The sequence below is a fragment of the Podarcis gaigeae genome (genome assembly GCF_964106915.1).
Source record: "Podarcis gaigeae genome assembly, chromosome: 17".
Taxonomy (NCBI): Eukaryota; Metazoa; Chordata; class Lepidosauria; order Squamata; family Lacertidae; genus Podarcis; species Podarcis gaigeae.
This window is the reverse complement of record NC_139694.1, coordinates 22,317,549-22,334,763: the sequence shown is the minus strand read 5'-3', so window position 1 is coordinate 22,334,763 and position 17,215 is coordinate 22,317,549. Positions and strand designations below refer to the sequence as shown.

Below are 17,215 nucleotides of genomic sequence, written 5' to 3'. Positions count from 1 at the left end.
GGTTGGCTCAGATTAAGCGTGTAGTCCACCAAAACCCCTAGATCAGTGATTCTCAACCTGTGGGTCCCCAGATGTTGTACTACAGATGTTGTTGTACTACACTGCGGCTTTCTGTGCTCTGCCTTGGTGAATTCATTGAACAATAATTCATGGGTGAGTGAATTTTAAAACTTGCCCGTCGCACACAGTCTTTTCAACAACGAATACCCAGCAGAAGTGAGAGAATCTGCATACCATACAGAGTCTGGGTAGCATGAAACTTGCCACCCCATGTCTCTTCCTTTACTCTTCCAGTACAAACTTTTCTGTAAATTGCGCTTGACTTGAAAACGATCAGAAGTTTGCCAGTGTTTCAAGCACGTGTCAGTCAGCAAGGCTTCCACATTTCACTTTCCTGGGATTTCTAGTGGTATTGTAGTTCCAAGTGTCAAATGGGGTGGGAAATATGGGAGAAATACATTCGTTTGCATTAACATCGCCAATTCAAAACTGAGGTGTTCATTGAAACCAAGACAGCTTCCATAGAAGTGTGCTTAGCATTCCTGTCTCAGGGCTGTTTCACGCACAAGCCAAATTGGATTTGTCGTCGAGCGCGCTCAAAAAACTCCAGATATCATTACTTCTTGACAAATGTTGGGGCGCAGTATATGGGCAGGCTAATACGTTTCTGTTGCAATCGGCTGAAAACAGGACCATAGCTTCAAACACAATATGTGAAACAGCCCTCAAGCAACAGTATTCTGGCCTTCTCTCAACATTCAAGAATTAGTAGAAAAGGTTGGGCCAAGTTAAAAGAAGCAGGGCAGCAAAAATGGGTGGTGTTTAATCTGACCCCGCCACCACTATTCTATGTAAACAGGAATCGAATGTATATTTGGCCACATTTCTAGTTTTCTCACAATACTCTTCAGACAGGGGTTGTAAATACTTTGATGCTAGAGGGGCAAAAGCATCACATGGGCAAAACCAGACATATTGTACCCAACCTTCTTCATTTGAAAAACAAAAATAAGACACTCGTCGTTAAAGTAAGCTGCAGTTCTGCTTTCATTCGTCCAAAGCAAATTTTATTAAGTGGTACAGCAAAAGCTCTTTAACATTTTCCCAGTGGTATGTGGAAGTTTGACGAGCCCTTCTCTAGGCAATACAGTTTGGCTTTGTAACGTCTTTAAAGAAGCAGCTAACTCGAAAGCCTTAATAGGAGAATAATGCGACAAAATATTGCTTCACAGTAAGACTGTCTTGTCCGAGTTTTGAAAATAAAACACAACTTGCTGTTAATAAAGTGTACTTTTGTTGTGATGCATGTTTCATTTGATAGCAAACTTTTAAGCTCTATCAAGTTCTGTGTGCCTGTGATGGATGGGGCAAAGGAAGGTGGAACGACACATGTAACTTCCCTTTGTGCAGTGCATGGGCTGCATCCCCCCCCCCCATAAACCAGTACAATCCTCTATCCAGGCAAATGAGAACATAGTTCAAGGATGCAGTCAAGCCAGGCAAAAGAGGGTGTGGAGCCAGCCAAGGAGGAGTTGAGAGGTCTGGAGGGAAAGGGCATAGCATGGGGGGACAAGGGGAGCTGTGGCCCCAGGTGCACAATTTTGAGGGGGCGTGAACCGGGTGCACCCACGCAGAGATCCTCATATCCCCCTGCCCTGCCTTCTGCCGGTGGTCTCGAAGCCCTGGTCCCCAGCCTTGCCTCACCGCCGTGTCCCTGGCTCCCTCGCTGAATGGCTGCCCGGCCAGTGCTTGCTCGGATGCTGAGCGGGCACGAACAGAAGGAAGTGGGCAAGGTGCAGCCCCAGCGTGGCCCGGCCTGTCGCTTCTCTCCGCAGGCATCAGGGGATTTGCCTGCCAAGAGCTGTGTCAGCTGGCTGGGCTCCCCCTGTGTGGTGGGCAAGAAGTGCTGCACAATCACGCTTGGCTTTGGTTGGGAGGGGAGGGCTGGGCTGTGCTGGCACAGCAGGCTCCAGTCACCCTCTGTGTCCTGTCCCTACCAGGTGCATGCCCCGGGCACCAGCAAATGCTGCTATGCCACTGCTGGAGGGTGCATTTGGTCTCTGTGCCTGAAGTCCCTTACCCCTTTTCTGGCTGGCTGGAAGCAATTTACCCGACCTAGGAAAATCTAAACGTCTTCAAACCAGCAAGGGTCCATCAGTTTTGGTTTGGGGGGGCTGCTGACTCTCTGCAGCTGCTTCCTTGTCTAGTGCTGGCCCTGGGGGCCTGCCCTCCACAGCTGACAGCATTCCCCTGGTATGTGGGGTGTGCATTCAGTTCAACAAAAGGCCATTCTGAAAGCCAGCAGATTCTGGCTCCCTGCTATTTGGAAAGTTAGGGCTCCTTTGCCCTTCCTTACTCATCCCTCTGCATACATATTTTTGGGGGGTGGAAAGTTCAGAGTACAGGACAACGAAACAGCGAGTCTGATGGTGTGATGCAAGTAGCAGGATTACAGCAATGCGGGCTGGTGAAGCAAGCTGCATGTGTGCATGCAACACACACAAGACAATAGCAACACAAGCAAACTGTCCTGGTGGTGTGGCAGGATTTGCTGTGCAAACAAAATGGAAGACACTCATCTGGACTAATTCTCAAGTTAAAGGAGCGTACAAATGCTGAACCCGGGCACTACAAGACAATGTGTCAGAGATATAATAATAATGGTTTTACTATTTATACTCTGCCCACCTGATGGTCGCATTACAAGGGAATGCAGCAATACCGCTAAGTCCTTACTATAGAAGGTTTTTATAATGATAAAAGTATTTAGAATCAGAGAAGCAAAGTCCAATCCTGACTTCTGAGTAAGAAGTTGTAAGAATTACTTTTCCCACTGGACCATTGAACACCTTGGACGGACAAGGCCAGTTGCAACCACACCTGGCTTCAGGTAGCTTGGCCATAATGACCCACCCTCCGGCAACGTCTTTAGACGGCAACACTTCGTACAGTGGTACCTCAGGTTACAAACACCGCGGGTTACAAACATTTCAGGTTACAGACTCTGTTACCCCTGAAGTAGTACCTCAGGTTAAGAACTTTACCTTAGGATGAGAACAGAAATTGGGTGCTGGCAGCAGCGGGAGGCCCCATTAGCTAAAATGGTACATCAGGATAAGAACGGACCTCTGGAACAAATTAAGTTCATAACCAGTGGTACCACTGTACATGGAAACTGCAGCAACTTCAAAACAGGGACACAAGTATATTAACTGGAGCTGAGCATTATTTGACCATGCCAGCTCTTCTGCGGCCGCACTGGCTCTCAATTCATTTCAGGGCTCAATTTAAAAAATTGGGTTATTAAAACTAATCTTTGGCATAGGGTGGTTTCAGTACAAGGTGTCAACTGTTTGTGCTGTATCCGTTAGGAGGAAATGGATTTTTTGCCGTTTTTATTGCTTATTGACTTGAATTAGGGCCTATGGTATTTTTACTATCTTCTTCGTGAGCAACCCAGGGAATAGTTACTGCTGTGTGGCCATACAAAACTTAAAACAAATAAGAATATAGGTGGCTTGTACTGAAATTCCCAAAGGACATCGAGAGGATTACTCTTTCCCAAAAGCCCCATGCCCCATCACTATGTTACAAAACAGACAGCCTTAATGTTTTTACTGAAATCACATGCGTGTTCACATTGAGTAAAATGGCATCCTCCATGTTTCATTTCAGATCAGCACCCTCCTTTTGACAAACCGTGAGATTCTTCGGCTGTATTTTGTTAAAAAATCAATTTAATATTAAATTACTTTTACAAAATGCAGGTCCATCTAAATACAAAATTAGCGCTTTTAAAATCAACATACCAGAGGACAAAATAAAATACTAGAGTTACAAATGTGGACATTTCTTGAAATTTCAAGTTGGCTCATTGTGGGCACATTCAATTTGTAACAACAACAACAACCAGATCTCCATGATTCTACTGTTGATTAGAGAATATATTTCTGGAAGCTTAGCCAAAGGCCACCAGCTTCTATCCCGTCAGTACAGTAATGGATCTTCCTTCATCTGTTGGTGGATGCTTCCTTCTGGCTCTTATCAGGCAGCTTGGTTTGAAGGAAACGATGAATGTGGGGCCATATCTTGTTAGTCTCTGTTCCCGAGAAAGATTCCAACACGCCTTTCCGGCTACAGAAGAGACAAGAGATACGTTAGTCATGTTTGTCCAGTGTTATAAGTATTCTAAGGTTTCAAATATAGTAGAAATATTTATAAATGCACACGTATCTAAATATATAAACCATATGTAGTACAGGAGAGCAATCCTGAAGCCATTTTGACTTTCCCAATGACCTCAAATATTCCTCCGCTGTAAGGGAAGCAAATGGGGAAAGCCTTCCCATTGTCTATTTCACTTACAAATCCTGTCTTAAGGGTGTCTTTGTGTATGAATAGGATGTACCTGTGACCTGGATTCAGGAACTAAAGTACTAACCATCACAAAAGAATGGCCAGGCTGCCCAGGTAATGCAATCAGCGACTATTATCAGGTCTCCTGACAGACAGGATTTTTGCTGTAGACCGCCTCCTATGATGTATGTATGATTGATAATTTTGGGTTGGTCTTTGGTTAAGCGGGTTGGGCACTGTCAAAAGTCTTTAAAGATTCCTGCTTACTTTTGATCAGGGTCTCTCCCTCCTTGGACGGAGGGAATTCTGTTGCAACAGAAAAATAAATATCTGCCTTGCTTGCCAGTGGATCCATCCATTTTTCTCTGACTGATCATGGACTTAGGGGACTCAGAGTCCCATGGGGAGCTGGGCTGCAAAAGCCAAACCCCAATTTTTACATCACCAGCGACACTTCTTCTTTTAAGTCTCAGAGGTCTTGAAGGACCTCTTCAAGGACTCTCTTGCAGAAGGACTCCCTCCCCTATCCAATCTAGGATCTGAAGAGGAAGAAACAAACTAAGGAGATCAGGATGTTATGACGTATAGAAATCAGGATGTGTTTCTTTAGAAATCCTGCTCAGGAAGCCACTGACTCAGCGGCTAGGAGCATCATTACCTGACACTGGAGGGGCCTATCAGGAGTGAACATGGACCACAGGTACCAAACCGTGTGGGAAACAGAGAGAGAGAGAGAGAGAGAGAGAAGATGCTTAATACAATACAGTCATACCTCCGGTTGCAAACATGATCTGTGCGCGTGTAACGTGATTCAGCGCTTCTGCGCATGCGTGAGCATCAAAACCCAGAAGTAACCCATTCTGGTACTTCAGGGTTCCACACGGTCCACAACCCGAAAACGGCCAACCCGCAGCGTTCGTAACCTGAGGTATGACTGTAAGGAGCTTACCGATAATATTCCAGGACAGGTTTGGTTTCAGTTTCGTAAGATTTCAGCCTCTTCATAACTGTTTCTGGTTTGTCATCATCCCGTTGGACAAGAGGCTCTCCAGTAATATCATCACAACCCTGGTTATGGGAAAGGAGAAGTCTCAGGCACAATGCCGTTTCACTCTAGACACACCTGCACACAATTACGCCATGTTACGCAGTAATGGCTTCCCCCAAAGTTAATAATAATAATGTATTATTTATACCCCGCCCATCTGGCTGTGTTTCCCCAGCCACTCTAGGCAGCTTCCAACAAAATATTAAAATTGCACTGAAACATTAGTCATTAAAAACTTCCCTAAACAGGGCTGCCTTCAGATGTCTTCTAAAAGTCAGATGGTTGTTTATTTCTTTGACATCTGATGGGAGGGCATTCCACAGGGCGGGTGCCACTACCGAGAAGGCCCTCGGCCTGGTTCCCTGTAACTTGGCTTCTCGCAGGGAGGGAACTGCCAGAAGGCCCTCGGCGCTGGACCTCAGTGTCCGGGCTGAACAATGCGGGTGGAGACGCTCCTTCAGGTATACTGGACCGAGGCCATTTAGGGAAAGAATGCTGGGAACTATAGTTTGCCTAAGGGAGCTGAAAACTCTTAGGAGACCTCTGTTCCCCTCACAGGGCTACAATTTCAATTTCATCTCTCTGGGAAGAGAGATGGATTGTTAAGCCACTCTGGGAACTGTATCTCTGTGATCTCTAAAAAAACTCAGCGCCCATAACAAACTCCAGGTCCCAGGGTTCTTTGGAGAAGGCATGACTATTAAAGTGGCATGTTGTGGATGTGGTCTCTGACTTTATCTACTGTGAAAGTGATTGATTCTGCTCACCTGGTGAACTTTGTTTCGATGGCTCTAAAGAAATTATAACAGGAACATATTAAACTCTATTTCCAAACCAGGTAGTCTAAACTTCAAAAGCTGTTCTCATAAAACTGGTGCTGTTGCTCAAGTAAAGCCAAATTTTATTGTATTCAGCTATAGGCCATTACAATAAAACTCTGGCCCCACCTACATAGAGCAAGGAGATTGCTGAATGCAAGAAACAGTACCAGATTAAACATGAAATTACTTGTACAATAAAACTTTTGTCTGATTTCACCCCCACCCCCCACCCCCCGTCTCTGTAGCTTAAGGGTCACCCTGTGTGTGATGTTTGTATACACATCTTGCCCCTTCTTGTGTGTGGCAAAGTAAAGGGTTAAAGGAGGGACTGGGTTTTAATCCAGTAAGGTAAAGGTAAAGGGGCCCCTTACTATTAGGTCCAGTCATGGCCGACTCTGGGGTTGCGGCGCTCACCTTGCTTTATTGGCCGAGGGAGCCAGCGTACAGCTTCCGGGTCATGTGGCCAGCATGAGTAAGCCGCTTCTGGCAAACCAGAGCAGCACACAGAAACGCCGTTTACCTTCCCGCCAGAGCAGTACCTATTTATCTACTTGCACTTTGACGTGCTTTCAAACTGCTAGGTTGGCAAGAGCAGGGACCGAGCAACAGGAGCTCACCCCGTCGCAGGGATTCGAACCGCTGACCTTCTGATCAGCAAGTCCTAGGCGCTGTGGGTTAAACCAACTAATCATTGCACAAATACCTCTGGAATGACCTGTTTTGTTTTGCTTTGCTTTTTTAGAAAATGTAAAAGCCACCAATCACCCATTAAAAATACTTACAGTATCTGTCCATTCATACCTGCACGTTGGTCAAATGTTTGCCACTGTCAGTTTTGATGGGTATTTTTTGAGATGGGAGGGGCAGGATAGACAGTCTGAATTTTGTCCTCCACCTTCCACCATCAGGTGTCAGGTGCTCCCAGAGCATCAATCTCTTTTCCTCGATCAGGACATGTTATTTTACCATTAAGCAATATCCCAATATGCACTGAGCTTCGGGGAATAGACATACATATAGTTGATTTGTATTAACCAGTAGAACCCATGCAGGGCTGTACCAGTTCATCTGTTTTATAGCAGACTGACAAAGGCACTTACTTACTTACTTACTTGCAGCATCAACAATATTTAGTAATCAGCTAAATTATTACTCTTTTTTCCCAAATAGTACAGATCACAAATATGCTGAGCGATTCTACCACCTGCAGTTAATAACCCCCAGCAGGAGCGCTGTCAATTTCAAGCATTCCCAGCTAGTAAGAATTATTTAAGCTCCACTGCTGCTCATGGCACAATCATAACCATAAGAACCAGTGGACATTATTGCGTTTGCAGTGGGTTTGCAAGAAGATACAGGGTGACCCAAGGATTTAGTCCATTGCTTGAATGGCACACAGTGCTAGACTAGAAGCAAACATCACTCACAGGGACTTTGGGAGGGTTGAATTCAAGGTTGTAGACCCTGCCACTGGCAGGATGGATCCAGCGGGCAGTCAGGCGTTGCTGGATCGTCTCAAAAGGCACATCCAGGTCAATCACCGTATCTATTGGACACACTTTATCCAGAGCTTCGGCCTGTGGAACAGTCCTAGGGAAGCCTGTGACAAAGAAAAGAAACATCCCTGTAGAAATCTCAGGTGCCTTTGTGAAATAGCTATGCAATCACTCCTGGCCAAGTCTGAGAATTGTGGGGGTGTTCGGGGAGGCAGGAGAGGATATATTGTTTATTAATATCCTTCCTAAATTGCACTAGCTAGTTCCTTTACTTAGCAGAGTTTTACATCCCCTTTTAAATGCACAGCAGATAGCTGGTTGCAGACTTGTATAAGCCTCTCACTATTAGGTTCCTGGTAAGTTTCCTTATATCCCTCTTAAAAGAATAAGCACACCACATTCTTGCGTAAAGTATATAAAAGAAGTTTACTCACATCATCAGTTCACAGTTGGATCCCTGAAGGCAGACTTAGTTACAAAGTATATACATGTGAGTCTATCCCATATGGGGATAATCATAATCCCAGTGTCCTCTGTTGGCTGAGAGACAACAGAGCATTTCTAGAAAAAAGCTGCTCCAACGACAGAGGAAGTCAAAGAGAGGGAGTGTGCTGCGCGATTTGCCCTTTTGTTACCTGGACAGGTAAGGTCACACCCACCTCTAGTCACATGCAAAAGGAAGTATGTCCCAGCCAGGAAGAAACAGGAAGTTTTTGACTGGCTGGACCAAACATTCTCCTGCATGTCCACTCTAGGAAAACAAGGAATGTTGTACTTGACTGCTACTTATGTATCACATCCCACAAGAATCAGGAACATAGGAAGCTGCTGTCTACCGGCATCGGTTTGGGATGATATATTGATATATCACCCAGCCCTACCAGGAGATCCAGAGACCTTCTGACTGCAAACCAGAGGTTTTACCACTGAGCCGCAGCCCTTATGTCTGCCCCAAACGTTCCAGAATTCCTCTCCACTTCATAGTTTCCATCCACACAAGGATGGGTGGGAGAGCACTTTCCACAGCCCTGCCAGAGATGTTACTGTCCAATTCTCACCATCCAACAACACACTGTTTTGCTCCAGGTTTTTCAGTTCACTGAGCATCAGCCGCGTGATAATGTCATCAGGAATCAGTCGGCCTTGATCAATATAGGACTTCGCAAGGATACCAACTTCTGTGGAAGTAAACAAAACAAAAGCAACAAAAAAAGTCATCAGACCACTACGTGGGACAACACAACTTGCCCAAAGTTGTTTCTGGATTTTCTGCTTTTGATTTGAAGCACTTGTAGAGAAATATCAGGGGAGAGAAGTCGCTTCTAGAGAGTGAGGCCTCTGCCAGAGAGCCATGCATGGCCCGTTCAGAAGGAGAGCAAGGAGGCACAAGCTCAACAAACCTTTTCCAAACATTATACACACTGTTTTCAAAATAATTAGTCCTAATTAATTCTTCACCTTTCCAGTCTCTTCTTGTTGAGTTAAAGTAGCATGGCTGATATTTTTAAAACCAAATTAAAGGAAAAGGTGACACAGGAGAAATTTTGAGGAATATCTGCTCAGGTTTTCTCAACAAAATCTCCCATCTCCCAAACTCTTCAAGCCCACCACTGAAATCAACCGTCTCAACACTTTCAACCTAGTTTCTGCAACCAGTGTTCTCCCTATATTTGATAAACAAGGGCACTCCCTCTAACTGGTTTCTCCCTCAGCGGGGTCTGCTAGCTCTTCTTTTCCGTAGCCATTTTGTGTGTGTGTGTGTGTGTTCTTACCTTTATTCTAAAAACATTAACTTAGCAAGTCCCACCGAGTTCAATGAGACAGACTTCCCAGCATGCAGGCTTAAGACTGCAGCCTTAGGAACGCAGCTGTGTTCAATATTTTACTCCCTGCGTCACCCAGCCAATGATCCATTTTAAAAAATCAAAAACCTCTTGTCCCCCTTTTTCAGGAGCTGATTGTCTCTATTGCCTGCAATATATTTTCATCAGTTCCTCCTCTGACACCTTAAGTGTAAGAGCAGTGTTAGAAACTCAGATATATAAGCTAGGCGCCAAAAGCCCCGTTAAGCCAAGGTTACAGTCACCAAAACAGAATGCCTAGTTCCTGTTTTTGGGGCAGACAGTTTGAAAGACGTATTTTTCAATACGACTTTTGGGTTCCTGAAATTCATTCTGATTGTGCAGATAAAATACAATGGATAGAATTCTACAGGATGTGTTTAGGTAAAGGGACCCTTGACCATTAGGTCCAGTTTTGACCAACTCTGGGGTTGCGGCACTCATCTCGCTTTATTGGCCGAAGGAGCCGGCATACAGCTTCTGGGTCATGTGGCCAGCATGACTAAGCCACTTCTGGTGAACCAGAGCAGTGCATAGAAACACCGTTTACCTTCCCGCCGGAGCGGTATCTATATATCTACTTGCACACTAGTGTGTAAAAACAGCCAAGATCCAAGGATCCCCAGGCATGCACCTTCAGATGGTGGAGTCGTCAGGCTGCCCAGGCATTTTCACTTGTCACAAGTGGCCCCATGGCAGAAAATTCTGAACGCTGTGTAAGAGTATAAACATCTCTTTCGCCTTCCTTTTCTCTCATTTCCCATAACTAAAACCTTTGCATTTTGACTGCAGTTACAGTGCAATTCTACATGTGTCAGAAGAAAAATCTCAATGTTCCCAGACCAGGACTGTGTACTCCCTACACCTTTAAAACACATTCAAAGCACATTCTTTCCCTCAAAGAACTCTGGGCAGTGTAGTTTGTTAAGGGCTGCTGGGATTTATAACTCTGTGAGGGCTAAACTACAGTGTCCAAAATTCCTTGATAGAAAAGAGTGCCATAGTTTGAGCATAGCTGTATTCCCAGGTGCATGCATATGGGATTGGGGCCTGAATATTATCTTGTTTTACACCATTCCAGACCAGCCACCATCAATCTCTACCCTTACATCTATGGTACCAACCAAGCAGCTCTCCCCCCGGATCTTTGGCACAAGGCCTCAAGCACTACATTTAAAAAGTCCACTTCTTCGGCAAATTGTGTGTCATATCTGCCTTGCCTTCCCCCTCCACCCACGGTGTGGGTTTAACTTTATCCCACGTCAGTTGTAAACTCCATGGGGAATTGCCTATAAAGTCCCTGGGCGCACCGGGAAGGGATATCTGCATAGACAGGCATGTTGGCCTTCTGAGGGTCAATACAAGTTTATGTTTAACTTGCATGAACTTGCGAAGGGTAGCAACGTTTATTTGAACAGGGCTAGGTGCCTGCTATTCAGCACCACATGAGATTTTAACTAGTCAGAGCAGGGGGAAAGGGTGAGAGTTCACATGCAGCATTACGCTGTGATAGGAATTTTGAGGTCTTAGATATATGGTAATGTTCATAACCGCACATACATAGATCAGCACACGAAGACCGACCTGAAGCCATTTTGATTCCTAAACTGAGCAAATATTTTCTTTGCAAGGTCAAACTGGAAAAGCCTCCCCATTGTCTTTTCCTTCATAAATCCTGTCTTAAGGGTATGTCTGTGTTTGAATAGGGTGTGAGCCTGTGACCTGGGCCAGGACCTAAGTATCTATCATTACAAAAGACTGGCCAGGCTACCGAGGCCAGGCAATCCAATCAAGTAACCTGCCAGACAGGAGATAAACAAGGACAGGAGAAAAACAATATTCAAATTTCTGTTTTAGACCGCCTTTTCTGTGATGTAGGTGTGATGTATTTCAGGGGTGGTCTTAGGTTACACCCCTTCTGTGATGTATGTATGATGTTTCTGGGGGTGGTCTTGATCTACAGGGTAGCAATTTCAAAAGTCTTTATAAGGCCTTGCATGCCATTTTTCTGGGTCCCTCCTCTCTCCTGCCGGTGAGGGGAGCACCCTGTTGCAACAGATCAATAGAGATCAAGCTTACTAGCTGCTTTGCTTCTCAATATTCTCTGGTTGGCATCTGTTATTCTCTCCTACCAATAGGGAACCCATGTAAGGACTCTATATGGGCTCTTGGATACCCCATAAGGGAAAAGGGCAATTTTTGTTTACAACAATGCCAAACCCAGGCTTGCTGCGAATGAGGTTGGTGTTATGTCTGAACCTGGGCTTGTGCTTTGTATCCTGCAAACAAGACCATGAGCAGTAAGCCAAGAGCAGTCCTCTTTGTTTGTTTGCAGCAACAAACATTGTTTGTTTGCAGTGAAATAAAAAAATTAAGGTCTTATATATATAATAAATGTTCATAAATGTACCAAGCAAACACAAATCTATAAACCACATGTCTGAAGCAGCACAGGAAAACAGCCATGAAGCCATTTTGGCTCCCAAACTGACCAAATGTTTTCTCTGCAAAGTCAAAGGAAAATGGAAAAGCCTCCCCATTGTCTTTTCCTGCACAAATCCTGTCTTAAGGGTATGTCTGTGTATGAATAGGGTGAGCCTGTGACCTGGCTCAGGAACTAAGTATTTATCATTACGAAAGACTGGCCAGGCTCCCCAGGGTATCCAATCAAGTAAGCATTAACAGGTAACTTGCCAGACAGGAGATAAACAACAACAGGAGATAAACAACGCACTCAGATTTCTGCTGTAGACTGCCTTTCTGTGATGTAGGTATGATGTGTCTGGGGGGTGGTCTCGAGCTACACGCCTTCCGTGATGTATGTATGATGTTTCTGGGGGTGGTCTTGGACTCCAGGGCTGGCAATTTAAAATGTCTATATAAGGGCGGGCACACCTAGGTTCTGGGTCCTCCTCCTTCTCCTGCGTGTGAAGGGTGCACCCTGTTGCAGCAGTTCAGTAAAGATCAGGCTTACCAGTTGCTTTGCTTCTCAATATTCTCTGGTTGGCCTCTGTTATTTTCTCTGACCGATGGAGAACCTACAAAGGACTCTATAAGGGCTCTTGTGTCCCCCATAAGGGAGTAAGGACAGATTTTCATTTATTACAGCAGCAAGACAAACCACAAGCTTGCTTTGGGATGCAACACAAAGCCAAACCATAGCTTAGCTCCTGGCAGCATGAGGAGACGGAAGGTGTAAATAGGTGAATAAATCGTATTTCTCAAAGCACCACAGTCTCCACCATGTCTTCTATTCTCCAAAGGGACCCCATGGACTCTTTCCCACCACTTAGCAGGCACCAGACTTTTGTAACTGTAGACACCAGCAAGCTGCTTTGGCTCAGTGCTACATGCAAAGCAAGCCAACGAGTACCTTTAAGCGCAAATTACAAAGCGCCAATAAATCCATGATTGCCATTTTTGTATCCAGCAGACACTCAAGGGTATGTAAGGGATAAGGCAGTAAAATCTGGGGCTTGTATGCATCCACAATGCAACAAACTTTTTGTACTATATACATCCTCATTGCAAGACTGAAATGATTGCATTAACATTTATATTTTGCGAACAGTCACTTTTCTTCTCTGTTTTGTTAATTATTGTTTCATTGTTGTGTTACGTGCATGTTTTGAATGGTTATAATAATAAAAAATGGCAAACAAAAATATATTTTAAAAAACAGTGCTGCTTCTCCCTTAGTACAGAAAGGGAAAGTAACACACAATGCAATTCAAAAACCATCTCAGGGTTATTTTTCATGCCTCTTTCTAAAGTAGATTATGAACTGTCTCAGCACCTCAGAAACACAGCAACTAGCTAACCAGTGTGCTTTCCAAATAGTTACTGGAGAGACAGGTTCAAGTCCTGAAACCTGACGTACTGGGGTTGGGGGTTTAAACTTCAGCACTATAATAACAGAAGACAGATATAGGAGCCAGGAAAGATAAATGGAATCCCAGAATGAGTACATTTTTGAATGCCACACACTTACAGCAACTGGGACTGCTGTTTCCATGCTCTGCTGGTGAGCTTCTAAGAAGCTTTCAAACAGCTTCTGTTGGAAACTGAATGCTGGGTTAGATTTATATACTCTCTCTTTTTTTCTGCCACCTGGTCCTCAAAGCAGCTTACAACATAGAAGCAACTTTAAACCAATGCACTTTAAAAACAAATGATAATCACAAAGCTAGCAATAGCTCCATAGCAACGTTCCACTTCCATTTACACAAGATATTTAACAAAAAGAACTCCTGTCTTGGCAGAACAAGAATTACTGTATTTTTCTGCATATAAGATGCCTCTGTGTGTAAGACAAGACCCCTGTTTTTTTGAACCCCAAATTAAGAAATCAATCTTTTAAACATCAAACAGAACGACTTTGAGCTTTCTGGGGGTAGGTCACCCAAGGTTATTGAGATTTTTTTGGAAAAAGTTGGGCAAAGCTGTTGAGCTTTTCGATTATAATATAATATAATATAATAATATAATATATTTTATACTCTGCTCATCTGGCTAGGTTTCCCCGGCCACTCTCAGCAGCTTCCATCAACATATTTAAAATACAATAAAACATCAGACATTAAAAACTTCCTCAAACAGGGCTGCCTTCAGATGTCTTCTGAAAGTCAGATAGTTGTTTATTTCCTTGACATCTGATGGGAGGGCGTTCCACAAGGTGGGCGCCACTAAATTTGGGTTGCCACAAGAGCAGGAGCCACAGCCACAGCCCAATCCTCTATGTATTCATCATCCATGTATAAGACAACCCCCAGTTTTTGACTAATTTTTTAAGCAAAAAAATCCAACTTATACGCAGAAAAAAAGACCTGGTACACATTTTATTAGCTGCCTGGACAGCTCCGTGGAGGGAAGGGGGGGTGGGGGAGCTCTGGTCTACTTCAACAGGGCTGTTCTGACATTTTAGCACACTTCTGCATGAATGCATGAACCCAGTGGGGCAAGGGTGCCCCTCAAACGCACCACTCTAAAGAGAATGCTGTCATTGCGTGTACACCCCATGGCCGGCACAGTTTTAACTTTCACCTATTGGCGGGGCCGGATTTAGGTTTGATGAGGCCCTAAGCTACTGAAGGTAATGGGGCCCTTTATATGTCCAGCTGTCCTTTGTCAATAACAAATTGTCGCTGTTTTTTATGTTGAATATATGCCATATGGTAATTTATGGACCTAATCGGTATCTAAAGCCATTTGCACTTAACAAATAGGAACCTACACAACACAAAACACTGTTGCTATATGTAGGTTTTATTTGTTTTCTATCTTATATTTTGGAAGCGTACATCCAGGATTTTTTCCATTAAATTTTTTGGGGCCCCCCCAAGAGAGTGGGCCCCTTCATGGATCCCTGCCTTGTTGTGGCGAAGGGGCTTGAACAACCCCAAGAAGCCAAAAAAGAAAGAGGGGGAGGGGAGAGGAGAGGAGAGGAGAGGAGAGGAGAGAGAGCAACAAATTCTGCTTCTCTTCCTCGCGGAGTTTGCAAAGGCGCATCCCAGCAATATGCCAGAGGGGCAAAAAGGCAGCGGGAGGGGGGAGGAATCTGTTTGCAAGCGACACATTTGACATTGGAGGAGCCCTCCTTGCTCCTAATTTTGCAACGGCCCCTTGGATGCCCGACGTCTGGAGTCCCTGGGAAAAGGCGTGCGGGGATAGGGGTGAACCTCACCCGGGCATTATTTGCACCAAGTGTGCCAGCTTGGCACCGCGACCCTGGGTACCCGGGACCGTGGGAACCTGAGGCCGTGGGTGCCCTGCAGCGTGCATGGCCCCGGCACCGAAATGCGCAGGTGCGCCCTTGCCATTCGTGGGGGATTTCGTGGGTGCTCGGGCACCCAGGGCCCCGGGCAGTTGGCACCTAGGATTTGTTCCTTGCCTACCGCTCTTGCGGTTCATGTTGTCGCGCAGGATGTCCCCGCTGGAGAGATGCTTGAGCGCGAAGTGCTGGACGATGCGCGCCGACACGGTGCCTTTGCCGGAGCCCGGCGGGCCCATGATCAAGGCGCGCAGCAGCAGCGCCCGCCGCGCCGCCATCGCCCAGCCAAGCGCGCCGCGCTCGCTTCCCGAGGCTCCTCCGGCTGCCCAGCTTTTCCTCCCTCCGCCGGGGGGGCGGTTCCTCCCGCTGCTCCCGCCCCGGAGGCCGGCCTCGCCCGTCGGAAGAGGAGGGCCGCGGAGACGGCGGCGCTCTCCGCCCGCCACGTCGTACCTCTCGGCTGCAGTTGGCATTTCGTTTGCCTGGAAAGAGCAAAAAATAATAATAATCACAACCGCACCATAAAACCCTTTCTCTCTCTCTCTCTCTCTCTCTCTCTCTCTCTCTCTCTCTCTCTCTTGTGTGTGCCACAGATCCAAAAGTGGAACCGAAGAATCGTGGGCACCCCCAGGGTCATCTAGTCCAACCCCCTACAATGCGGGAATCTCCACGAGATCGCGCAAGGCAGGCGGCCATCCAGCCTCTGCTATTGCGCTCATGTCCTGCGCATTTCCTTTAGACATCGGGTTGTGAGAAAAATGCACCATTGGCTTGAGCCAGTGGGGTCTTCTTATATCTCTCTCTTAATCCTTTGGAAATGTGTGTGTTTAGGATCTCAAGGGATTAAGTTTCTCTTCTCTCCCCACCAACTGCTAGATGGGTGGGGGGGTGGATTGAGGCAAAGATTCCCAAATGATAACTTGCCAATACATACCGTGGTATTGCAACACAACACTCGATAGACTGTTGACGATAGACTGCTCTGCCTCCTTTCTTTTGGCAAATGTTTTGTGCCACTGAGGAAGAGGTAATTCTGTATTGATTTGTTTTGGATGTTGTATGTGATGCCAATAAAGGTTTTACGATACAATACGATTTGCTGTCATTTTTGTTTTTGTTTGATTGCTGCTAGTTTTCTTTCCACTTACTTATTTTAGCTTAGTGCTTCCCGACACCCCCTTTTGATTTATTATTATTATTATTATTATTATTATTATTATTATTATTATTAAGGCCTTTGCAGAATGAGATCTCTAGATGCAAGAAGCTCAAAGCACTCATTTCTCCTGGCTGTCTTCCACAAACCAGTTCATGCAGAATGGAGTAGACCAGGGGTCAGCAAACTTTTTCAGCAGGGGGCCAGTCCACTGTCCCTCAGATCTTGTGGGGGGCTGGACTATATGGGGGGGGGAGAACGAATTCCTATGCCCCACAAATAACCCAGAGATGCATTTTAAATAAAAGGACACATTCTACTCATGTAAAAACACGCTGATTCTCGGACTGTCTGTCGGCCGGATTTAGAAGGCGAATGGGCTGGATCCGGCCCCCGGGCCTTAGTTTGCCTACCCATGGAGTAGACCAATTAAAGCCAAAGGGAGGAAATGATTTGTGGGACGCAAGTTCTGCCATCTCACCTTGGGGTAGGCGGACAGCATATGACTGTTAATGCAATGTTAGCTGCTGATTAGATTCGGAAATTGTCGGTATCCATTTCAGGTTTCTATTTTTGACAACGTTTCTGACCAGCGATGTAATGAAGTCATGCAACTTTGTGTCTCATCCATTGTAACCATTAGCTCATCCATTCTCCCTTTCATCAAAACAATTATCTCCCGGCCTTCACTCGCCTTCTCAAACTCTCCAATATCCTCTCACCCCACTCT

The 17,215-nt window shown here is 45.4% G+C and overlaps 1 protein-coding gene and 2 long non-coding RNA genes across 4 annotated transcripts in view; 1 reads left to right on the top strand and 2 right to left on the bottom strand.

The window, feature by feature from the left end:
• Positions 1–17,215, bottom strand: part of LOC310835411 — a 91,399-nt gene that overhangs the window by 2,432 nt on the left and 71,752 nt on the right. The gene's annotated exons all lie outside the window — the stretch shown is intronic.
• Positions 100–1,430, top strand: LOC310835323. The gene is made up of 2 exons (XR_014559551.1): positions 100–157; positions 189–1,430. It is a non-coding gene; the product is annotated as an uncharacterized lncRNA (long non-coding RNA).
• AK3 (adenylate kinase 3) lies at positions 1,046–16,148 on the bottom strand. Of its 2 annotated transcripts, XM_083719733.1 has the most exons (7): positions 15,921–16,148; positions 15,457–15,811; positions 8,780–8,899; positions 7,653–7,825; positions 5,306–5,424; positions 1,962–4,134; positions 1,046–1,919 (listed from the first exon to the last, which is right to left on the bottom strand). In XM_083719733.1, exons 2-6 carry the CDS (start codon positions 15,800–15,802, stop codon positions 4,011–4,013), a joined length of 882 nt encoding a protein of 293 aa, XP_083575859.1. In that variant the 5' UTR covers positions 15,803–15,811; positions 15,921–16,148; the 3' UTR covers positions 1,046–1,919; positions 1,962–4,010. The 2 variants fall into 2 exon arrangements, with proteins under 2 accessions (XP_083575859.1, XP_083575860.1); XM_083719734.1 differs by lacking the exon at positions 15,921–16,148 and having other exon boundaries at positions 15,457–15,817.